General features: G+C 36.2%; 1 protein-coding gene across 12 annotated transcripts in view; it reads left to right on the plus strand.

Moving 5' to 3' along the window:
- The window catches only part of PTPRM (protein tyrosine phosphatase receptor type M), a 482,524-nt gene that overhangs the window by 286,697 nt on the left and 169,528 nt on the right, over positions 1–26,299 (plus strand). For 8 of the 12 annotated variants that reach the window (XM_037380694.1, XM_037380695.1, XM_037380697.1 and 5 more), the window contains 3 exons: positions 12,126–12,399; positions 13,522–13,558; positions 18,771–18,845. In XM_037380694.1, the coding sequence (XP_037236591.1) occupies positions 12,126–12,399; positions 13,522–13,558; positions 18,771–18,845 (386 nt within the window). The remainder of the gene's footprint in view (positions 1–12,125; positions 12,400–13,521; positions 13,559–18,770; positions 18,846–26,299) is intronic. The other 4 variants (XM_037380700.1, XM_037380701.1, XM_037380703.1 and 1 more) reach the window with 1 other exon arrangement.

Consider the following 26,299-nt stretch of genomic DNA (forward strand, 5'->3'; position numbering starts at 1 on the left):
TGACCTAATTTACTTGAAATTCTATGCCTGATGTGAAGACTAATAACAGGTGGCCTTTTAGGGAGCGCACAGCTTGAATCTAATGTTCTAGTTGTTCTTTTATTATCCCAAACCTCTATAACTAAAGGATTTTTTCACCCTGCCCTTTGTTCACAATATGGGACTGTAATTGAGTTCATATTTCTCACCCAACATTTCAGCTGTAATTAATATTTTATTATATCAGATTTTATCACTAAATAGCCTAGCAGCAGGGTATTGAGCCACACACACACTCCCACATACATGTACACACACAAGCAATTGTGACTTACTGATGCCAAGCAAGTTTCATGTAATGAGTTATGGTTGAGAGAATACAAAATACATTCATGGTACCCAGCTAATATTCCAAAGTAATTTAGGACTGATCTTATCTTGATCAAACCAGGACAAAGAGAAATTAAAGTTACAAGAATGAAATATTCAACACTGTTATTATATCAAACGTGGCATCTAAGAAAAATTGTCTGTGCAAGACCAGCTATTATCTGTTTTCATTATTATATTTTATGAGCAACAACAGTTTAGGTCATATGCTTTTTTTACTAGGAGTTACACACTCTGTTACACAGTTAGTCACTGTTGTCTGAGCCTTGCTAAGCATGAGCACCTCCACAGCATGACAGATGTAAAAATCTGAGCATTTAAATTGATAATGCTATTTTTTCTTTAAAATGGAATAAACCAAAATGCCTTCTTTTCACCGCACTGCAGCATGAGGGGTTTTTGATACTCTAAACTATTTTGGCTGAAATAAGGTGTTTTAGTAGAAATTTTGAAGATGGAGGCAGTCTTATCATATAAATAACAGTAAACAAGATTGGACAGCAATGTTTCCTAAACCTAGATAACTTTGATGATCAGTGGTTTTCCTTATAAAAGCCTCCCACATAATTTGGGACTGACATTCCTGCTCCAGGCAGGATTTTACAGAAATCCCCCTCCCATTTTGCCTCTCCCTGTCTGTTTGTCCTCTTTTCCTCTGTGCCACTCTCTCTCCTCAGCCCCCTCTCATGCTCCTCCTCCTTCCCCCTTTCCCTCCTTCCCTTCCTGCTTTGAATAGATGATTGCTGGAAATGAATACTCAAGGCAGAGTTCACCAGCAGGATAGCGTAGAGGCAGCCCTGTAGTTGAAATGGTCTGTTAATTCTTTGGTAACAACAGAAACAGCCTCTTGAAACATCTCTCTGCAACATTTTTATGATTATTATTTTTATTTGTTTGTACATAACAAAGTTGCCCAGATAATGAGTAGGCCTGCCTTCCCCAAGGGAGAGCTCTGTTGTAGAGATGAAGAGGAGCTAAGCCTCTTCACATGGCCAGGGGGGGAATTACAGTGTGTTTCTGGTTACTGAAAACTGTAGTCTTACTGTGGTAGGAAGGATGGCTAGAAGATAGAGCACTGGGGCTTAATGCAGAAGAGAAAACAGTTTTATTTCTGGTGTGGGTAGGGACAACTTCTGTAGCTTTCTGCAAATCATGCTTTCTCCACTCCTTTGTCTAAAAATAAAATAAATGCATACAGCATATTTACTTTCTAAAGAAAAAGAGGAAAAGTCATTTACGTATGGTTGTGAACAACTTGGCAATGGTGGGTAGTGTTGTAATAAGCAGATGTATGTATAGCTAACCGTATGAAGAGGTTGGTTTGGGGTTTTTTTATTCACCTCTTCCATGTTGCTCACCAGAAGATCTCAGAATAATGGCTTTGTGGAATATTTTGTGGAATTATTATCCTTATAATCCATCCCTGGTTTTCATTCGTTTTAAAGCCATATTGTGAGCAAACCACAAAGGAGATAGGAGGCATCCCTATTTTATTCTGCTCTGTAGTCAAGTCAGCCTCAAAGCCCTGGAGAATCTGAAGCCTTAGGTTAGTTCAGTTTAGACCAGCATCATTTAAGTTAGTGATACTGCTGCTTGGGCTTTAAATTAAGAGCATAAAGCCTTGTGGAGAGAGATCAATAGTATCTGGTGTCTACGGGGACTGAGCCCCTACACTCAGTAGGAATAAAACTTGTTCACTTGCAAAATGAAGAAAGGAAATACTCCTTGGCTTGTGTGCGCTATGTAATATATCCAAGATAATAATTAAACTTTCTGGAACATAATTAAGTTAAGGTTTACACCTGATTTTATGATGTTTTCCTAAGAAAACAAAGCTTATGTCTATGTGTTCCTTCCCTAATTAATATTGGAAATTTTCAAGTGCATATGAAATAGTTTAAATATTGCATAAATTGTAAGTTTCTCCCACATTTTGGAGTCTCTGGGTACAGTGGAAAGACCCAGATTAGCATCTATGATGGATAGGCTGTGTTACGGCATGAACTAATTGGTTCATTTCATTTGGTCCATCAGTAGACAGCTACAATTCACATACCAGCAAGCCCACGTGTAGCCCAGAAGCATCCACACAGCATGTGTTGCCTCTTTTCCAGCCAATATTTGGGAGATACTAAAAGGAGCTGAGCATATTGAGGGTGGGAGCTGGGTATCGCAGATGACATGTGGAATATGATGGGATTACGGCATGTTCTTGGGTACATATTCTGAACTTCTTGCTGTAAAACTCATAGCGTCTTAGTCTATTTATAAGGCTTTGAAGCATCTTCTGTTTCAAATGACATGTAAAGAACCCAGTACCACATCAATGTAAATTGAATGTTGTCCCATATATATGAAAGAGATATTAGCAGAGAAGCATCTTGCAGCAGTCATTTTTGGATAAACAATTGCCCCTCCCACCCCCCACCCCCCGGCCCCGCCCCGCGATTTCATAACTATATTATGAAATACAGTAACTTTATAAATTACATGAAATATGTTTGTAAAAGGTGTTTGGTTTCATAAAATAGTTATGAAATCAAAATTTTTTTGCAAACATATTGCATGTAAACCATGAACCATGAAAAGTACCCAAGTTGTTAAAAATGCTTTGTTTAAAGTACATCCATATTAGATAGACATAATTTTTCTTTTATATTTTTACTACTACTTTTTCTTTTGCTTCTTGTTTATCAAAGGTGATGGTACATCTCAACCTGTTTTTAGTACATTTTTTGTTCTATTTTTTTCTTTCCTTCTCTACATTCCTACCCTGTGTAGCTTTCTGTGTTTTTAAATATTTCAATCTTTTTTTTGGTTTTGTTTGCTCAGTTTTTCTTTATTTTTTCACATGCACAGTTAATTACCTGTGAACTAAAACTATTTAAATGTGTCCTTACAGTCTCTTCATTCTAAACATTTCTTTCCTACAAAAAAAAAAAATGTGGTGCCCTTCTTATCTTGTCACTTGCAGTCTGTAATTAGTAGCTAGATCTTGTTCATATAGTATGGAGCACATTAGGGCAGATCTATAATCAAATATGTCTTTAGCCTGTACAGTAAATGCACAGTTAACAGCTGAGAGAATTTAAAAATATGGGGGCAGATCTCTCTTGCCTTGTATTACTTACACCTGTAGAAAATAACTTTGAAGTCAGTGTGAAACAGTACCATTGTAAGCATGTTTAATTTTGTTTTCATTTTGCATTCACTTTATTCTGTGCAGGACTACAGAATATGTACAAAGTCTGCATACTTTCTTGACATTAATGAGTGAAGAAAAAGCAACTAAATACATAAATCCATATTAAGTACGGAGAGCACAAGTTACAGAGAGGTTGTAAGTGGTTCAGAAAAAGTATGTTTCTGATCATAAGGTTTTTGTGACCTGCAATATTATAGAACTTTTTTTTCAGCAGAAGCAATAATATTGAAAAAATTTAGCTTCAAAATGACAAAGGGACATATGTGCTCTGATTTATTTACCAACAAAACTGTTATGTTTTGAGTCATCATTTATGATAACTGAATCTAAAAGCAGAAAAGTTTCACAAGCATTTTGTGAATGGTACATGATTGCCTGCCATTATATATATGCCGTTATAAGGTTGAAGATCAGCTGAACATTCTCTGCCCATGATGTAGCGTGCTTAGATTCTGTAAAACAGTGAATCTGTACAATAGGAAGTAAGGCAAAAAATTAAATACACTGTGTCATCAGGACTAGGTGGCACCCATCTCACCACAGTGAGGTGGAAGGAATGTGCGTCATTGTCTCCTTTTCCTTTCTTTCAGATTTTCTTGTTTGAATTTTTGGAGCCCAGGCTCTGATGTCTCCTAAACATCCTAGAAAGTCCAGACATGCAAAAGAGAAATTTATCAGTTCTTCTGTGTTTGGAAAAAAAAAAAAAAAATAAATTAAATCCATGACAAACTTATGGTGCCATTACTTTACTACTGTCACAGCCCATTTGACTCTTCTGCTGTTAAGATACTATATAGCAAGTGTTTTCCTTCTCAAAGGAATCATGTGTTGTCATATCCTTCCCTGATGACTGTGGCTGGAGGAAAGAACAAGCAAAATATCTTTAACTTCCAGTGACATAATGCTCCCCATATAAGAACGGTTGGGATTTTCTGTATAAATCCGTAGGAACTCTAAGGAGAGGTTTTCTTGGATGTATTTTTTCCCAGAAAATCCCCTTTGTACATACTGACTTTTAAGTCTTTGAGCCTGTCCATACGAAAGACTTGGGCAGTCACAAAGCAGCTTAGGAGTTTTACATTAAAAACCAGATACCATTCCCCGATGGACTGGGTCTGTGAAGATAAAGCTTATTACAACACCTCAGAGTTTACATTTGGGACTGTCTCTAGGGGCTGAATCTGGGCTGTCTTATCTCCTCCTTTACAGCTGTTTAGGTATTTCTGCTTTGATTGATCTGAGAAATAGGGCTCCTTGCATGACAATGGAGACACTGTGTATTAGTCCCTCTTGTGTTCACTCCAGGTCTGATTCTGAAAGATTTGTGGCTTTCTCCGATTTTACTTTACCCATGGGCTGGGAATTTCAGGTGCCAGTAACTGTGCTTCCTGAGAACTAAGAGAGATCCTGCCTTGGAGAATGTAACCAGGCTTATCACTTCACTTGCAAAGCCAGTAAATAAAGCCAGGTGTGGAAGTAGAATCTTTCCATTCAAGTTTCAACAAGCTACTACCACAAAGTGTTTTCTTTCTTTAGTCCCTTTCCTACATTTTGGAAGTACCAGCTGTCCCTCAGACTTAGACACCTGCCAAAGATCGATGAACTTTTCTTTGCATAAAACCTCCAGACTTCAAGTAAAGATGTAAACAAAAAGTTACAGGGATTTAAGACTCCCTTCACTCGCAAAAAGAAAAGACAATTACATCAAGTGCTTAAATGTTAACAGTTGCAAGAATTTTGATTGCTTCTCTGTTGCCAATATTATTTGAAATATTGCCTAGTTCACCTTTTTTCCCTTTATAATTAGATCCTAGTATATTATTTAACGATACTTGCATCATTGTTGGCACTGGTACAGGAGCCTTAATTTGGAGGTTTTGTTTGGTCTGTTTGTTTTTCTTTACTGTAAGTCTTTTCATATCTGAACCTTATGTTCATGCAAGTATTTGGTTTTTTAAGCGTCTTCATTTTTTTTTCTCATTTTAGAAGCTATAAAAGGCAAGGCTGTATTTTGCTTAAAGCCCAGAAAATCTCTAATCTCTCAAATAAAATAGAAATAGTTCATGAAATAGAGGGGACTAGCTTGAAGAGGCTTCTCCATCATTAGTAGGCATACTCATTTGTCCTTTTGCTAATCAAAAACACCCTGTTTTTTCTACTAAGCCATGAACTCCCAAGTTTATGTAGTCATCAATCCCTATCTCACCTGTAACAAAGCCAATTCACTCAGAAAAAAAAATAGAATAATTCCAAACTCATACAGATTGCGTTATTTCTAATTCTTGGACAAGAAAAGTGACCCCTCCCAAATAAACTACCCATTTTATGTTGTTTCAAGCTGCCCTTGTTCTGTGACCATACCCTCCCCAGGAAAAATTCTTACTGCATCTATTTCTTTCAGCCTAGAAAAGCTGATCTTGAATGTAGCAATGGTCTTTCTTTAAGAGACCATAAGCAGAGAAAACACAACTGAACGGTGTGTGCTTCCCTCTTTGACAAAATGTGCAAAATTCTACAGCGGTCAGTGGGACAGGACTAACTCTTCAGCTGGGTCTGTGGCTTCACATCTGTACTGAAAGTGACTGCACATGGAGTATATTTCATTCATTATATACTATGTGTTGCTGGAACTCCTGACCCATTGGCAGAGCCTGTGTAGCTATGATGGTGAGACACCAGATAAATAGGGAATTGTTCAATGCCACCTGTAATAAATATATAGACTCTTGCTCAGTAGGAGGAGAGTTAGTGGCTATTTCTTGTAGTCTTCTATTTGCCTGCCAACCGTAAATTATAAATTCCTGTCCTTTAAAGAGTAATTTCCATCTTCTGTTTCAAGATACGGTTTACGTATGCTTTCTAGTACTGTAAAATTTTTAAGTTACAGGATGAATTGCAAGAACCTAGTGCAATATAAGGGCAGGAAGAAATAGATCAAAATCTCCAATGTTAATCCATGTAGATATGTTATGAACACATCAGAGACAACTGATTACAAGGATGAAAAGGACGTTATGCTGTAATTATAGAAAAAAATTGTCCAAGGGTTGTCTTTTTTTAAAGAAGCAGTATTAAATGATAAACTTATTAAATAATGTATGATGAGAAAAGATATATGAAACTTTGAATGCAAAACATGAACAAAACAACTGATTTTTTATAAAATGGTCATGAATTAAATGGCTGTACAATAGAATTTTCAGTGTCTACACAAATATTGTTGAAATTGTAGGAACCCTATAGACTGTTACAGTTTGAGCAATCAGGTTCTTCATGGACATAAAACTGAGATAATAAGGTTGGGTTTCGATTTCTTAATCTTGCCATCTATTGGAACTTTAGTATTTTAGTAGAAGAATGCAGCGATGTGATTCTAGCATATAGATAAAGTAGGGCTATGGGAATAAGCGACTGAAGTAATGGTCAATGTGTAGATTAAAGGTTATTCTGTTGCTTGAATCTGTTAGCATTAAAACAAAGCAAGCATACAAGTTGAGATACAGAAATAGATCTCTAAAAAGTGCCACTTACATATGTTTATAATAAAGCACGAGACTAGGAGACTTACTACAATGAGCAGAAAACTTCAAATTAAGCTCTACAATGTCACCATAACAGTCTGCAAAGGTAGCCCAACAGTATACATAGCTGATGAGGGCACTGTTAGTGGAGTTTAACAGCTTTGCAGGCTTTTACATTTTCTAGGGAAAAAACCAACTATTTTTTCATGGATAATAAAAAAGATCTTGAAGAGGTTTTAGTTTTGAACAGTTGAAGCAGGCCAGAGGCAATAAGAAACTTTCCCATTCTCATTTTACAGCTGGAGAACCAAGACACAAAATATTTAATTGACTTGCCTAAGATCACACACACACTAGTCGTATTAAGACTAGTAAATGCTCTTAATCTAGATTCAGATCCTTAGGTCATCTTCCTTCTGTAAAATAATTTGTAAAAAAATTATGGCTTCAGTTAGGTGAAGCATCAAGACTGTTTAGGAGAGAAAAAATAGACTTGACATTTCAATAATGAAGTAATCAAGCATGTTTCCCTTTGTTTTCAATTTGGAATTACTTTTGGTGGAGGTGTAATTATAAATTCATAAGTTTCAGTTGATAAATACCTAGATTGTACAGGTTAAGAGCTTCTGTAGTAAGAATCCTGAAGTTCATGCTTGTATGCAGTAGGCCCTTCTTGAGAAAATTACTTTGTCACTTTGAATGAGGCTTTGATTAATAAAAATTTGATTTACTGCATTCCAATAGTGTGGAATAATGTCCTGAATCAACAAGTTACTAAACCCCATCATCTCATGTACTTAAGAACAGTTACACACTTAAGTTTTCTTTTGAACTGTTTTGTTGATTTGTCTAGTTATTCTTAACATCTTTGATTGCTGTGTTAACGTCTTCTTTCTTTTTTCATGTGTCTTTTTCCACTCTGAAAAAAAAACCCAATATATTTAGCAGACATTCACAGACCATTTTAGTTTAAGCAACCGAATTTCAGTAAATATCTGAGAAGCCTAATTTCTAACAAAAATTAAAGTCCTTATCATGTTTAGATTTGTATCTCTGGATAGTCATTTAATTTTGGAATTGTTAAAAATAAGTAACTTAAAAACTACATCAACATTTTCCTTTCCCAGACATCATATTTAATCCCCAAATTTGAAATACTTGAATCCTAGAGTTAAAAATAATACCCATGTGTTCCTTTCTTGATGCAACAGTAAGGTTCCGTCTGTATAAGTAGATTCAATTTCCAAGGCTTTGGAATACTATAGTAGAACTGCATAGTGTGAATTAAATTTAAATTACATTTCTTTCTTTCAGAAAGGCAATCTTAAGTTCTACCAATAGCCAATATGGATTTGATACCTTTCACTGTAATGTAGATTTTATTTTTTGGCTTACAGATAGGAAGACTTATTCTCTGAAATATAGATGTGTGGAAAAGGAACAATGCAACTTCAAACAAGCAGGAAATCTGACTAATACCTAAGAGCAATAATACAGTCATGGAGCAGTGCTAGCTCAATTGATAATCTTGAACCCTTTTTAGAGTAGGCAATTCAGTAGTTACTAAAGAAAGCAATTTTAGTAGTAAGAATTAGAGGAAACTTTTGGATTATAATTGTAATTGGGGCAATTTTGTAAAATTCATTAGCAAGATGATCTCATTTGTACAAATATAAAACGTATCACTCAAAGTTCTGTGAGGTTTCCATTGACCCAGGTGCTTATAATGTGTTAATTTACATCAGAGAAACAGCAGTGTGTGAAAATTGGGCAGCAGACAGGATTTAGTTATTTTTCATTAGCACTTGGACTTTGATAAAAGGGAACAGAAAAGAGCTGCTTGACCTTTCAGTGCTTAAATTATTAAAGAGCAAATAGATTTGAGGTCTAGATGCTTGCAAATCTAATTTGTCTTGTGGAGTAAGGATGAAAAGACATTTTGAGTTTGAAATTGCTCCAGTCAACTTAGTTCTTTCTTTAATGTATCTGAAGATGAATAGATGGCAGGCATTTAAAATGTAATATACAAGGAGTAGTGCATGTAGTATAACTAACATGAATTTGCCAGAGAAAAAGGAGCGTTGTAATGACAGATTTGTTATTAAAATATCTACAGTCTTAACTTTAATCACTAAATGAAAAATGAAAAGAACCTTCGTTTCAACCAGTACTGAAACAGGTCATATTACCTTGTCTGGTTTGAGATCCCTCTTACATTCAGTCCTGCTGCAATAAAAAAGGTAACAATACTCTCTGCAAGGTGACATCCAAATAACTGAGTTTACTATCTGTCATGCTTTGGTGAAACTGAGGGATTCTTATCTTTGCTGTGGTATTAAGCAAGTGTATCCAACTTCACTACCTTGCAAGAATAGCTGTTTGCGTCACCTTTTCCTTTTTTTTCCAATACTCCATTTGAATTTTCAAATGGTATTTGTTGTAAATTCACTGTAAATTAATAATTAGAGGAGGCAATACACTCTTTTCAAAGTAGCTTGGAATCCCAGTTCTAAGCAACTGTGTTTTGTTCTAGAAAATTAACTGCTATAATCATGTCAAATATTGATTTGGAAGAGAAAAAACAAGATTGCAATGTGGATATTTCGTGGTTAGTTTTTACACATCAATTCTCACAGGATTAAAGAAAGGTTGTGATGTATTGACCTTCATTTACTACTCAGCATGGAATTAATCAACTAACAAAAATCTTTCTGCTAGATGTGTAGACTTTGTTGCGCAGAGTTGCAAAATGTACAGAAGTGACCTCTGAGTAGACCCTCAAGACATTTGTTTCTCTCCCTGGCTATACCAAACTTATACATGGTTAGATTTCTGTGTGGGGTTTATCATTAGATTAAAACATCTAAATTTAAGTGTCCACTTGTAGATGTCTACATGTGAGCTGACTATTTAGTTATTGCAGTACAGCCTAGAAAACAATTAAGTTAACCTAAAAGTAGATGCCTCCTCTCTAGTCAGGTCTTTAAGATCTCTTCCCTATACTGAATAGCTCTCCAATGACTGTAATGGGAGTTTACAGATGTATAGACATCTTCATGGTGACATTTGAATTTAAGTGTCTTAACATTAAACTAAATCTCATCCATGGTGACAGTCTAAATCAGTCAGAAGAAGAGGTATTAAGCATTCTCAGTGTTTCTGGGCATATTTTTGTGAGCATAGCAAGTGCAGCATCTCCTACTGTAGATGCTAGATCTTAAAAACGTAGTGAACGGGGTCTATTGAACATGATCAGTAGATCTAGTAAAAGAACAGTAAGAAGGCCAAGAGAACTGGCGTTCTTCTGCCTCTTGGTGATACTCGGCTATGATGGCTCTGAAGACCTAGCATCGTGCTGTCATAGAATCATGAAGTCAGAAAGGATTGGGTTGGAAGGGACCTCTAAAGGTCATCTAGTCCACACCCCTGCCATGGGCAGGAGCATCTTCCACTTGATCAGGTTGCTTAAAGCCCCATCCAACCTGACTTTGAACAGTTCCCTTGATGGCACGTCATTCAAGCACACAGCATTATCGAAACATGCAAAGGCAGCTTGGGGGTAGAAGCAGTGTGTTAGTCTGGTTGTGCACTGAGTCAGTAAGGCTCCAGAGAGCGCAAGAGCTGGAAAGTTCTATGCCAGCGCTCAAAGCAGCTTGAATCTAGCAGAGCCCAAGCAGCTACAGGAGTTCACAGGCTATGAGCTGGCTTGGTGACTGCACAAAGTCCTCTCTCTTATTTCTAAACCAGATTTGCCTTCAGAAGGGGAATAGCCATAGCTGTGCAGTGATATGACTAATCCAGTAAGCTTTGTTGGGTCCAGACTGAGACCTGCAGAGGCCCAGCCCAAGTGTCCCTGTACTTTGGGCAGTCTTCTGTAAACATAATCATCTACCTACAGAAGACTTGAGTGGGAACACGTTAGAAGACTATGTGGGTATTTCATCCTAAAGAAACATACCCTACCCAGAGATCCCTGATTTTTATGAATTATTAACTTGAGAGATCATAAATTGTTATTAGATGTAGATGATGTGAAAAATGTGGACATACTGCTGCTTTAACATCAGTTACCTATACTGACTTGCTTACCAGGATTAAAGATTCCAGGAGACAAATAATAATTAAGAATCACTGGTCCCCAGTGAAGCAGTAAACTTGCAAGCTGGTCCTCTTTAGAGACATGGACTTCCCACTTCACAAATTTGAAAGCACTGACTCAGGATTTTACAGTAGCTGCAAGGTTATAGTGATTACACTGTTTGCATATACAGCAGAAATCACAATTTCTTTGTCTTGCTTGAAAGTCCATAGCACCTTTACAGTGGAGAGGGATGGACTGTTCCCTGTAGGTCCCAGTACAGTAAAGAATTCACATGCAAACTGATTTGCTTTGCAGAATGCAGAAACACTTAAAAATATGGTTATCTCTAAGATAAAAGTGCTTTGCTGAGTGAGAGTAACTTCCATCAAAAAGTGTTTTATTCTTTCTCAGTAACAGTCAATATGCCACTGAAAAAAGACTTTTTTAAAAGACAATTTTAAAAGACTGTAATTTACTCCATGTGTGCTTTTATAAATAGTTATAATGTCAACAGTTAAACAAATACTATTTCCCATCTCATTGTAATTTATTTCTTCATTTTTATCTTACTACTCATTGCATTTCATTTAGACAAGATAAAAAGCTTAGAGAATGGAATCTATAGCACTAATCAAGCAAGCTTTTTTTCTGTACAAGAGTTCAAACAAGAAAATGTTCTGTGCATTTGCTATGTAAAAAGCTGTGATGTGTGTGGCTAACTTTGTTTTTCCAAAACAAAATGAATTTGTTTGAAAGCATGAATCTATTCCACAAATCCATACACCTGAATATCAAAATGACATTTTCTTCCTGTATCCTTTCCTATTAACAGTTCTTTTTTTTTTTCCCATAAATATTGCTATGCTATTATGGTTTCAGAATGAGTTGATTGTCCAAGTCTTAAAACAACCTGTGTGTTTCTTTTGTTCTTTCCTTTCTACACTCTTAGTGTCTATCAAATAGTTGTTGAAGAAGAACGTCCACGGAGGACCAAAAAGACAACTGAAATCCTGAAGTGCTACCCAGTGCCCATTCATTTCCAGAATGCCTCGCTTCTGAATTCCCAGTACTACTTTGCTGCAGAGTTTCCAGCCAATGGTTTACAAGCTGCTCAGCCTTTTACTATTGGTGATAACAAAACCTACAGTGGTTTCTGGAACACTCCTCTTCTTCCTCATAAGAGCTACAGCATCTATTTTCAAGCTGCCAGCAGAGCCAATGGGGTAAGTCTTATGCAGTTGTGGTTTTATACAGTATTTGGGTGTAAATAGATGACTGGAACTATGAACTAGCAAGATGCCCAGTTTAGTTGCTAATGAGAAAATGAAGGAACCGTGAAATTTAACACACTGAATTTAAAAATAACATTTTTCCTAATACAGTATTGCTTAATGATTAAATGTTACAGGAAAGAGGGAAAAACATTTTGTCAATAGTGAGTAGACAAAGTAGTGTAATACCATTCTATCTTCCTATCTAAAAGCTGTCCAGTATGTTTGACTAGCTTCTTTTTTCTTTTTTTTTTTTTTAATTTGCTTTGAAGAGGAATGTGTTGTGATTTCTTTTGCTAAGTTTAAGCCAAACTTGACTGTGGATTTTAGCACATTTGTCTTGGCCTGTCCAGTCCCATTACCTTAGTTTGTAACATCTTGAACTCCCATATTCTCATTTGGTTGCCCTGACTGAATTAGAAACCACTTTTTCTCCCCATTTCTGCAAACAGTAAAAGAAAAATAAGTAGATGGAACTGAAATAAAAAGTGTGTAAAAAGGTCTTTGCAGATCATGTTTCATCGGACTAATTCTTCCTGGAATTGTTTTTCATTTCCTGGACAGATCTACCTAGAGCCCTTCAATTCTTGATCAGCTTTGGCTGTCTGTGCTGACAGCCTGGAAATGTTTTCTGCCAGAAACCATAATGGTTCCTCTTTCACAGTGCACTGACAGTGCAGAAATGTGAAACACCATTGATTGTTTTTTCTTTCTAAAATTGTCTAGCATGATGCCTCAAACTATATTATCTGCAAGAAAAAGAAAACTCTTCCAAGGTCATTGTGTTGCCAAAGTAAAAGCTAAACACTTGCCTGTGCTCTTGTGAATATCTTTCACATATTTTCTACTGTTAAAGAAACCTTAAGTGAAATATTTATATACCATACCCAGGCAGTGTTTGTCCATATTATGAAAGCCCATCCGAGTTGCTTAATAAGCAGTTAAATATGTAATGAGGCACATTAAATTAACACTTCTCTGACATTTTATCAGTACTTTTAAAAATACAATCATGGATTACTTACTTTCCTTAGAAACACAAGATGTGACCTTTTTCCTCTTTATTTGACACAGGAAACCAAAATTGACTGCGTCAGGGTAGCCACAAAAGGTATGTTCATATTGTGTCATGTGTTCTGTATTTCAGCTTGCTGACCTTCCCTTCGTATGGTCATTGCAAACATCCAGAAGTGTTTATATTGCTAAAAGGCATCACTAAACCTATTACAGAATTTTAAATGATTCATTTCCATCTCTAGCTGAGATTTAGGAAGTAAGTTTGTTTGTTTGTTTGTTTGTTTTTAATAAGAAACGTATTACTCATTTTTAGGTGTCTACTTGAACACAGGGTTTTTAAAATATATTCTGTGGGTTTTTATATGATCTCACAATAAATATTTTGGACTTTGCTGTATAAAGTGGAGTTGTAAAATTGCCAATTGCAGGGTGCATGCTAGGTGTTTCTACATCTGTAGTGAAACATTACCCCTTACTTGTAAGCAATTATCTTTTCTTAGTTGCTTTATAAAAGAAAAGTGGAGAAAGCATGTTCTGCATTTTCGTGGTACAGATCAGCTATATTTATTGGACTGTCAGCACATGATACTACCGTTTGTGAGACAAGTTTGTATAAGTGAGACAGTGCTAGCTGTAGGTTTGATCCTCAAACAAGGAAAGATAAACATGCTGATAATATATTTAACTTTGGAGGGTAGAGTCTGTCTGTGATTATCTTTGTAGTCTCATCTGTTTAGTACCTGCTGGTTGCAACTTCAAAGCCTGAAAGAGTAGTGATGGGATACTATGATTATCTGGAGATTGTAATAGAAGAGAAAGAATGAAAATACTGCTGTGAGTAGGAGCAAGTAATACCACCCTGCAGTTTGGGCAGCTGGTAAAAGTATGAAACAAAAACTGCTCCATCTGTCTACCACTGTTCCTTGTGGGAGAGCTTGCATGTCTCATAGTGACTGTCCCTAACACCCTAACATAACTGATTCCACCATGATTTCCTTTACATGTAGAGTTCACATTTCCTCCACCACCACTAAATCTAAATAAGATAGATGAGAATCTCGTTACTTAAAAGTAAAAGAAATTTTAGCATACAGTTGCCTCTTTTGAAAGGCCGGATCCTCCCTAATCTGACAAACATTTTTTATGGCTTTTTGAACTGATTCCTGGTTGTTGGGTTTTTTTCCAAACCAAAGGAAGTCGTTTTAATTCTAATTTACTAACTGACTACAAAACTTTAGAAAACTTTGAAATATCTAAACAAAAGCTTTATAACATATAGATGAGAGTTTAATTCCACATTCAAGTGGAATCCTGTGGTGTTGTTTTCTGGTAGCTTCAGTGATACCAGGAGTGGACTGCATTACCTCAGAAATCATAATAGGTGATTAGAGGAATGGATTTTAAATTATTTGAAGATTTGTATTCCTAATCACTAATGGATGTTCAACTATTTCAATTACTCGACTGACTGAAAAATCTTACTTTCTCATTTGAGAAGTGAGGGTAACTTTATGGATTGGAATAGCTCCCATAGCAACAAGCAACTTTGACTGAACCCGTTTGGCAATGGAGGTGTGAGAAGTGCAGCTTTTATTTTAAACAAATTTCCATGCATTTCTGTTGTGAAAGCATGTTTCATAATTCTTTGTAATACCTTTGCGAAGCCTGTAAAATAATGTGAGGGGTTGCTGTGAGGACTTTGAAACCAGAGGTGTCATCAATGGCATTTATAGTTCCTGGTGCAAAACTTCCTTGTGGGGTCTTCTGTAAAGCACTGATTTCCATGCTTATAAACTGAATGTCTGTATTATATTTTTAAACTATATTAATTTTTAAAAACAAAATGGGAGACCGTGACATATTTTAGTATGATATTAATCATACCTGTCTGTACAGATTTTTTCCCTTTAGATCTAAGAGATACTTGAGAGAAAAGCAGACTTGTGTGCCCTCTTTGGACTTCCCACATATGGACTAGAAAAAATAGCAAAAATGCTTAATGTCTGTAGGTTAGAAGTTACCACCCCTGTAGTGGGGCAAGATAAACTGTCCTCTCCCATTCACCTCCCCTTCTGTCCACACACCCGCAAACACCTTAGCTCAACATTTACATTGCCTGTACCCCAGGAAACAAAGTCTGCTGCGACCGCTCTGCCTGACCTTTTACAGACACACACCATTTTCCACTGAGTTTTGTGACTACACTATAGCTGCTAGACAGTAAGCTACTTGAACTCTGTCATGTGCTTGTTGTGTCCATTTATTACAGTGCTTCTTACAAATAAAGTTGCAAGGAGTCCCCAGTACAACATCGAGTTTTCCTGTGCTAATAACATCTCTGAAATGTTTGTATTCTGGGCATCTGTTATCTTTAGGAGTTCATATTTGGTGGTTTTTAAAGTTAAAAGAAAGTGCTTTAGGCCATTCACATATAAAACTGGTACAATCTTCTTTTAAATTAAGGTCTGATCCTGAAAATACCTACAGTCTTGGGTAGCCATTGGAGTTAGTAGACATACTCTAGAATTTAATAAGTGCGTGTGAAACCATATACTTTCAGGCCCTAATCAAGTCAGTTATGTACCTAATTTTGAGCACAAAGGCTAATCTCACTGATTACAGTGCAACAATTCTGTCTTAAAGTAGACATGTAAGTATTTTACTGAATAAAGGCCAGTGCCATAAAGTATACCCTGTAGAACAAACATAACGATGCAGCCAGCTGTCTGCTTGTTTCTTGAAAGTTTCTGCAGTTCCATTCAGATTGAATCTGAAGATTGCACTAAGCACATCGACAGCTTTTCCTGGGATCCAGGTCACCCAAGGCAGCCTCCAAGCTGCTCCACTGAGCCAGCCAAGCTTGGCCAAGCCACCTTGTTGTCTGTATTAAGGGTGTGTGGTTTTGCCTGTTTGAAGTCTGCCCTTAGAACCAGTATGGGAGTTCAGAACCTGACATGAGCATAGCTATATAATATAATTTTCTAGTTGTATTTCCTTTAATCATTCCAACTCCAGATAATCTAAAAGTTGTTGATGCCCTTGCAACCTTCTTAGGATCACTGAGTTTTGCAGTGTTCATTCCATGGCCCGCTGTATGCTTTTGTATTTTTTGTTAAAATAAAAATAATGAATAAGTGTAACCTAAAGAGATAAAGCCTTTTTGACCCAGATCCAGCAGAACCCTTACAGTAGGTACTTCACTTTTCATTGCAGTTGATGTCAACAGGAATAATGCATGTGCTTACTGTATGTTTACTGTCAAGCAAGTGCTCAACTGGCACACACTAATCTGTGTTGCTGGATCAGAGCCAAAGTGCACTAGATAGATAGGCTTTTATACTGACAGGCTTCTTGTTAGAAAAGTACAGCATAACTGCAGAAAAGTACAACCTAACTCTACTGGTCAAATACATGTGTAGGGTCAGTAGCTGGATAATACTTTCTCATTCCATCAAGTATATTTTAAAAAAACTCAATTTGTAACATTTTAAAAAATGATCTTGTTTTATGACCATTACATTTTTACAAATGAACCCTCTGTTAAATGTGTTCTTTTAGAGATCATATAAAAATCCTGATAGCAATGATTGTAAGTTTAGTTTAGGATCAGAATGTTGAGTTTTGTAGAGCTGAAAGTTCTTCTGCTTCTGCTGAAGTCGAAGGGATCCTTTGCCACTGATTTTGCTAGGAGAAGCATCAGACAACATATTCTTCTGATGTGGAGTCTTATGATCTTAGTTTTGTGTAGAGAAAGGCTTCTGGTGCCTCTGTGACTACAAATGTGGAGACTGCAGGGTTTCCACTCCCATTATTTTTGACAAGATAATTAAACAAACAAACAAACAAAAATCAGGAAGAGATTTTTGTACCACTGGTAATAAAGGTTGTCGTGTTTTGCTTGAAATATGGCTTTCATATACCTACTCTTTCTTCAAGCTAAATGACTGTAAAATCTCAACAGACGAAGTTGAAAACATTCCAAAACTCCTCCAAGTTTATTGCTATCAACTTTATGGTGTTTTGTGATTTATATTAACACTATATTTCCTGATATGACTTACAACACTGTCTGGATAGAAACATCTTGGTTATCTCCTAGGAATCCAGTTCTCAAGAGGGAGACATCATTGTTCTAATTTTGCAATATTGGAAGGCTTTCATTAATTATGAGAGAGAAAAGGATATTATAATATTTTAAATCCAATAGCAACAGTACTCTAGCAGCTACTATCAACACTGCATTTCATGTTGCAGAGGGATATTTCAAAATATTATGCAGCAGCAGTTTTGAGTTTAATTGTCTGCAGATGGTAGATGATCTATTTTCCTCACTCCTTGCCACATTTCTAATAGCACCCAGGCTGTTCTATGTAAATGAGTGATCTTTCATATAATTTTGTCCTTAATTTTCCAATATTTTTTTCTTTTTATCATTCTCCAGCTGCATCATGTTGGATCTGACCTTTTAATTTTTTTTATATTTCTTAATATATATGTATCATAGTGTGCTTAACCATTTAGAGGCAATCGTAGAACTGCTGGCAAACAAAGAAATATGAGGGTTTATTAATGTGAGCCATGGTAATAGTGGTCTATACCAGTCAGTACTTGTTACAGCTCTGACAGCAAAGTCTGAATACTTGAGGCACACAAACAAATCAGATGTTTCAGGTTTTTCTTGTCTTTGTGGCAAAACATGAACTTGAAATTCAGACCTCAAACAGGTATATATGCATACCTAACAAAAAGTGTGCCAGCTCTCAGTGGTCATTCTCTATATGCTGAAAGTTAACTATATGTGTAGTGTGTGCATTTTCAGAACAAAGACCCAAGTGGGTACAAGAAAAATAATAGCTCAAAACCATTTTACATAAACATTATTTTAAAAAAGAATTATAGGGAAAATGTACTACTATGAAATAGGAAAACAAAAAGTTAAACTAGTTCAAGTCACCTGGAGAGATTAATACTAGACTAATCTGAATAAGCAGTTAACTTTCACTTAGAAAGCCCAGTTCTGTGACCAGCAGAGCCAAAGAGTCTCCAGTGTGCTTAAATGCATTCTATGTAAATAATGTGCCTTGAGTCTTTTTCCTGAATAGAAGTCACATACAAAAGCTTATTAATTTGTAGAATAACAAAACTAACAACTGAAGGTGAAAAGGAACTTGTGGGAGTTTTTGGGGTTTTATCTGTAAGAAGTTCAGACAATAAACTATTGACCAAGATTCTTCTTGCTGGCCTAGCTTCAGTCTGGCTTTTTTTTCCCTCATGCATGCTGACCTGGAAATCTTCCTTTGCCTTAGCTGCGATAATCGTGACTCAGCTTACAACACCATACATTCGCATCGCCCCTGCTGCAGGCGACGACCAACTAACAGGTCAGATGTTCAAGTATAGACAAGTCATCATGCCCATTTTGTCTCATTTTCTTTGGCTCCTTTTCCATGATGGTGTCTTCGTTCTCTGCTCATAAATAGTTTTCTCTGTAAAAATTTCTTTTTACTTATAATTTTTTCTTCAGCTCCATTAAATTAAATGGTGTACTTGGCACCAAAACTTACACACACATCCCTGTACATACAACTCCGCTGCATGTGCCCATTGTGTGTGTGATCTGTGGGATGTTCCTTCAAGCCTGATGTTGTAAAGAGGTCTAGTCTTGCTCCATCCATAAAATAAATGACAGTTTGAATATAGATATATATATGTGTATCTGTTTATTTTTTTGTGTTATTAGATGAAGATACTATAATTTCTAAGTAAATCAGGCTCAAGAGTTGCATGTGTAAGTTAGCAGAAAAATCTTGAATTAATGGATTTTTTATTGTTTTTTACTGCAGAATTTTGGGAAGATCATATTTTCTGGCAACATTTCAATAAGCAAATATTTAAATAAAGAAATAAAATAAATTCCTTTTTAATTATGTCATACATGAATTCTAGGATTAAAACAAAATAACCTAGCATGTAACATATGAGAATGAACAAGCCTGTAAGGTTTTTAAATCTAATTGTCAGTAAACTCAGTATGCAAGTGAGACAGTTATTAGGCTGTGTGTGGCTTGAAGGCCAGGTCAGAATGTACCAGAAAATCTTTATGAACTTGGGGAAATTATTAATTTTGTCAGAAAATAAGGACATGCATAAAGCTTTTAAGGGATTTGGAAACCTTTTTATTTTCAAACAGAAGCAAAGAGCATTAAACATTCTAGAATGTAAGGTGAGTTTGATGGGATTACATATTCAGGGGAAGTTAGACTTAGTACATCAGCATTTAGCATATGATAAAACCATTACCTTTCCTAAGAATACTGGCATAGTTACTTGGGAAGCATGTAAATATTGCTACCCAGGTATCTAAGGGACGAGGAGGAGTTCAGATGCTTAGCATCTGGATGCTACTATAGTCAATAAGAGAAAGTTAAATGATTCAACTTAAGATAAGAGGATTAGTGACATGTCTGCTATAGCTTTTATTTCTGGGGTATGTGTTATAATAACTGAGTGATCCATAATCCCAAAGTTGCCATGTTAATCAAGACAAAATTGTTGCATGTATGTTTGTATTACATATGAACTAACCAGAATAACACATTTAGATGATGCCAGGAAGTACTAGCTTGTTATTGTTAGTACTGCTTGTCAGAAGCTCTGTCCATACATTTTTATAGCACAATTATTTTTCACTTGAGAATACAAATAAAGCTTTGAAGAGACAAGGAACATCTCTTCCATATCTTTGAACTTTAGCAAGTTTTGATTTCTTCATCACAGGATTCAAATAAACTTACATATTTTTCCATATGGAGAATTAAATGTTTTTCTTCTTTTATTTTGTTTTTTATTTATTTTATTGCAAAACTGGGTAGCTACAGAAAACAGTGGATATAGCCTGTTACACGAGAAGGAGATGGCTATAGAAGTTACAATGAGAGAACAGAAATACAGCTAGCGTAGGACAGCCAGCAAAGTATTCATTTGGTTACTTTGTCACTAGTGGCTCATGCCATTGGCACCCTCTCTGGTTGTCTGTCAGATCTATGACTTTTATTTCCTGGGGTGTTTTTTAACACCTGTTCTACACAAAACTCATTTTTATAGCGAAAAGTAAAGTATCAGATGATACCTGCAAACAGCATTTATGGCTGTCTGTGAAATGTATTAAAAAGCCTCTGACATCCCCTCATCATTTTCACAACCCCTTGTTACGCTGGAAAGACTGTGTGATCAAAAGGAAAGAAGCATCTTCCTCGGTTGCCACAACTGCAATAGACTATGAAAAATCCCTCACCCATCCCACATGGTTGGTCCTATGATAGCAACAGGAATTCATGTTTTTCTTCAGAGACATACTGTGTAGGGGTCGGTTAGGCAGGCTTTTTGACTTCAGGGCAGTACAGCGATGATGTTATCTGCAGTATCTGTGAGGAACCCAAAGATTTTTGTAAAGGAGATTTGCTGAAGCTGGACCAGACATGAAGAAGCAGGCAATGATGCACATTCTTCCCACACTTTTCTCCTACAAATTCCCAGACTGTGGAAAGGATCTACATGTAAAAGGACTTCTTTATGTGGAAACCATAAGGAAGTTGCTAACTGTAGTTACCACAAGCCCTACAACTATAATTGTTAAATAATATTACTTAGCATTTTTCTACTCAGTGCCTTTTCCTCCCTCCTTTCAGCACCAAAGTAATTACATACGAGGTCAAGAAATTAGTTTTGTCATTTAGCATTTCAGGATTTGGCATTAGCATTATATACATAACCAGCAGTGGGGAGGTCAGGGTTGGGATTTTCTTTTTTTCAGATGGGAAGTTGATAGTTCTTGCATAACAAAAATTTAAAAATTTGGCTGCATTCCTGTATATTGTTACCAATTTTGAAAGTTCCTCTTCAGAAAGATCATGATAATACAGGTCAGCTTTGAAGCCAACTCTACTTGCACTCATTTCCTCTACCCTCACCATCAATTCATCCTGGCCCTTACTGGTGCAGTTTATAAACAATGCATTATTAGTTCCTTTTTGTCCTTCCTTTTCATATAGAAATTACTTCCATTTACAGGATTACCTGCTGTTTGCCCTAAATATCTTGACAGCTATTCCTTGCTTCAGTACTCCTCTGCACCTTATAGCAAAGGGGACTTCTCCTTGTAGTTGCACTCAAATACCTACAATGTAGCTCTCCTGAAGTTATGGTATAGTTTAACATGCTGTAAAGGAAATTGTGCGATTTTGATTCTGAGAAGTCAGAATAGGCCAATTAGTGTTCTTAGTATTAGTGAATACATTATTATCACTGATTCAATAACTTAGTATATAAGGAATTCAAATTTGGGGGATAGCATTTAGCTTTCAGTGTTAACCTTACAAAAAGTAACTAAAGCAAAATCCACTCATTTGACACTATCCTCCAACAGATAAGGAGAATATCTAACATCTGTCAGCCAGAAGAAAAAGCTATGTATATATGAAGTACGATAGTCCTCATGATACCATTTCCATGTTTTCATAAATAAATACGGTTTAACAGTACAGTTGAAATCATGTAGAAAGTAAACAAAAAACTTATCACATACACAAGTGACTGTATGATGTTGAATGACAAATCCATGTTTGAGAAAGCCTGAAAGCGTTTGCAGTTCCCTTCACTATTTTGTAAGAGACTTTTCATGTAATAGGTTTAAATTGGCCATATTTGGTATTCACTTGACCCTCATCTATTTTGTTCTTTCTGCATTCTGATAAAATAGCATGCTTGGAATCATGATTAGGGTGTTCATTCTTTCAGATATTTTCTTAATTGTTGAAATAAGTCTGAGCTACTTACATTTAAATTAAAGTATTTCCACTTCTGATTTAGTGGAGCAGCCGCTACTTTACTGGATATTATTAAGACTGATTTCCACAGAACACCCTTTTTACTACCCATTGTTAATTACACATGCAGCTGGAAGAGAGAGTTCTGTATTGTATACTCTTCATTGATTAAATTCTTGGTATAAATCAGATACAACAAGATATGTCAAGTTTTTAGAATAACTGATCCTTAAGAATTGGGATATTTTTTTTTTTAAATAGTGGCAATCTTAAAGCTTAAATGATTTTTACCCTGCATACCTTAAGGTCTAGATGAGCAGCATATTTTATAACCATGTTAAAAACAGTCATAAAATAATCCCAATTGGTTTCTTCTCCCTTATGAGGTTAACAGCATAATAAAATATACAGATTTCTTCAGATGTGTATTCAGTACATAGCAAGATTTATTGCTGTGGTATGGGTCAGATTTTGTTCTGAGCCATTCCACCGTAAAAGTGGAAAAAATCAGCTGAAATCATTGAATTATTAAATCACAGCCTCATTGAATTTTTTTTATGTCAAGGGATTTTCTCCAGATTTATACTATATTACTGAAAACACAGTCTGTTTATTAGCACAAAACGCAACGGCATGAATTTGAGGAGTGTTTTCCTGTTTATCTGGTTTGTTGTCCTTTACAATGCATTTGAGGTACAGCAACATGGGCTGGACAGTCATTCACATTCATTTTTCTCAATGCTGAACCGTGTAATGTTGATTTAGATGTGTTCTGACATGTTGAAACTTGAAGTGCTATTTTAGGTAATGGAGAACCCATGGTTTCCTAGTTGAGACTACAGTGCTGTCTGTAATAACAAAGCTATGTGTGCATATGTCTGTCTGCAGGTTGAATAGACCATTTTAGGAGTTTATTCTTCTCTTTATACTTCTAAACAGCGTTTACATCAGTGAGAGCTGTGGATAGTTATCCAGGGGAGAGCAAGCGTCTTTGTGGTGTAACGTCAAAACTGTATTACAATGCTGTTGCAAGGCCAAGTGACAAGGAAAGCAGAGTTAGAATGGATCTCCAAAGTGAAATTCTAAGCCTGTTTTTACATAATGGCCTCGGCGACTGTTTTACGGATTGTTCAAGGATTCTGGTCCTCTTGCTCAGCTAGGCACAATGCAAAGCAAGAGGAAATCTTCCTACTTTCTGCAGCAGTGGCTGAATGCATTTCAATGGGCTGAAGTGTCACTTGTGATTTATTACCCATTTTTGTTCTTTTATGTGTTATATTTGTCATTTTTGCCGTGACAGTTTCATCTATAAAACAGTATAGTTACAAGAAAATGTTAAGAGGATACAGGAGTGCCATGGGAGATACTGTTTCCTTTACTTCTTTTTTTCCCCTTTTTCACAGTCAAATGTCAGGTTTTCTGTTTTTAAGGCAGTGGAGCCAAAGCACCTGGGATTTTAAGCATAAGCACATTTTCTACAGACCATCTGAAGAAGAGCTGAAGTTAAACAATTAGTCAAAGAAGGCCTAAAAATAATGCCGGTCACAATTCACAAATGCTGAAATAACCCATAATATAAATGCAAGGCCTTTTCAGCTGTAGACAATAGAGAACCTGAGCTGATTAGAAGTCAGTTACCAATGTGATTCTGTTAGCAATATTAAGTACTCCAGTTCATGTTTTACAATAATAAAAATTCCTACAAAGTTTTCTGAAAATGAATTAGCAGTCTTAGTTTGGAGCGTGTTCAAATCATTTCTAGAAAAGCCAGAGGTTCTGATCAGGGGTTCAGAACCTCCTCCCATTCAGTTCCTCTTACTCTGAACAGGTTGGGTTGGAGGCAGTAGGACCTTTGCAACTCTCCTGTGTAAATAGGAAAGTAGGGAGGATGAACTGCACAGGGTCATACCAGCAGTTCTGCTCCGGCTGTTGATGCTTGTGGTTGGCCAAGGAGATATGGGGCCAAGGAGATATGGGTTCATCAGCCACCCTGGCACTGTATCACCAGGTGTTACAGACCTGGGACAGAACAGCTGGAGAAGATCCCATGACCTAGAAGAAAATATTAAATCTTTCCCTACACATTAGGAAGGACAAGTAGCCTAATTAGGTGTGTTTTGCATGGTAGAAGTTTGTCTTTTAGTCAGAGGAGTTAAAAAGTTGGTTGCCACAAAGTTAATAGTTAGTCATTGCAGGAGATGCATTACATCCCTCAAGTACACAACTGATTTGGAAATTTGAGTGTTCCAGTCCACAGCTGAGAGAAGAATATGATTCCAAGTGTCGGCATCAAATATCTCTTTCATAAAGAGAGAGGAACAAAATTTGACTTAAACCACTAAAGAGGACTCTGTTCAGTTCATCCCAGCTTGAAAAAGAATCTATTTGCTCAGTAATGTGTAATCTTAATGTAAGGATATCTGTGATGCTGTTTGAAGTTTGACTGGGGGAGAGGCACAATGAGACCTTGATCTCATTACAGAGAATGGAAACATAAAACCCAGTTATGAAACTAACAATATGAATGAACTGACCAGAATAAATTCTTAAGAAACTGAAGGAGTCTCTGCCATCTGTGTAGCACCAGTCAGTGTCACATCTAATCCAAAATATTTCAACATCAGCAGTCTAAAGAGAAGCAGAAAATGTAAAGCAAAGCAAAAATACCAGTAGGTAATTTTTACAGCATGGTAGTACGTCGTATAGTGTGTTATTTCATTTCTGTATTTAAAAAAAAAAAAAAAAAGAAAAGCCTCTGATTTTTACATTCAAAGCAGAACATGTTTTGCATGTACCACAATGACAAATTAAGGAGAGGCAAGGGAAGAGAGAGAAACTCAGAGATATAATTAGTAACTAAAAAAACCTGTGAATTTCAATGTTTCCCATCTGTAGTTATTGACTGTATTCATAAAATGCTAAGCAATTAGAATTTTAATTTGAAAGAAAATGTGGGACCAGTTGTGGGTAAAAGAACCTGTAGTTCTTAGGAACTGCAGTTCTCTGGTGTTTGTAACAGTGGAAAGTTTAACAAATGTTAAATTCAATATTACATGGATTACCTCTGTGTTAATGTATAAGTGAATGTTAAAATGTGTTATGGTTAAATAGAGTAGTACAGCAAAGAAGACAGTAGTACTGTCAAAAGACACAGAACATACTACCTTGGGCAAAATAGTGTTTCAGCAATTCACTCAGTTTAGATTCCTTGAAATAACTGAAATCTTAGTAAATATCTAAGCTGCGTTTGTCTACTTGGAGGAATAACTCAACACGTGCAAGCCATAACTGTAGTTATTGATGGCTTTTTAACACCTGCTTCTCCAGACATTATATTGAAATGTCTTTTTCTGCAGTAATGGTGTTTGACTGCAAGACCTAATGATTTTAGATCTCTGGGAAAGGCATTCAAGTATATGTGTGTATTTTCATCTTTTTATTTCTCCAAAACTTTGAACTTTCATTTCCTTCTCTTTATCTGATTTTCCGTTATTGCTGACCACAAAGACTCCCATGCAAGTTAAAGCTGAGTCACAATCTTGCGTAGAAGGGAGTGGAAGTTGCCGTCTCACATAGTTTGAAGCTGACAAAAAGAGAAATACAGTACTTTCAGGTTCTGTTCATCTTTTGAGTTCACATCAGAAGCACAAAAGGAAATGGGAAAAACGGTAACTTGTCATTGGTTAGAAGCAAAGTATTCATGATATCTTTTTGAAGCAAAATGGTTATATTTTGCACTTTCCAGTATGTTGTCACTGAATTTGACAGCTTCTGGTTATGAGTAAATGTGTCCATAATTAAAAGTGATATTAAAAGGACTGATGAGAAAAATGACCAAGGCATGCTTAATCAAATAGGACAGATGGGAGATTTTTGTGTAACCCCTAACAGCTACAGAAAATATATGAAAAATGAAATGTAAATCAGTGATAACCATTCAGAGGAGCCCTTTTCTATTCTTGTCCCTGTACTAGAATCTTGGTTTATCTAACATTGCTTCAGTTCGGACA

This window comes from Falco rusticolus, chromosome 3 (assembly GCF_015220075.1).
Source record: "Falco rusticolus isolate bFalRus1 chromosome 3, bFalRus1.pri, whole genome shotgun sequence".
NCBI classification, from domain to species: Eukaryota; Metazoa; Chordata; class Aves; order Falconiformes; family Falconidae; genus Falco; species Falco rusticolus.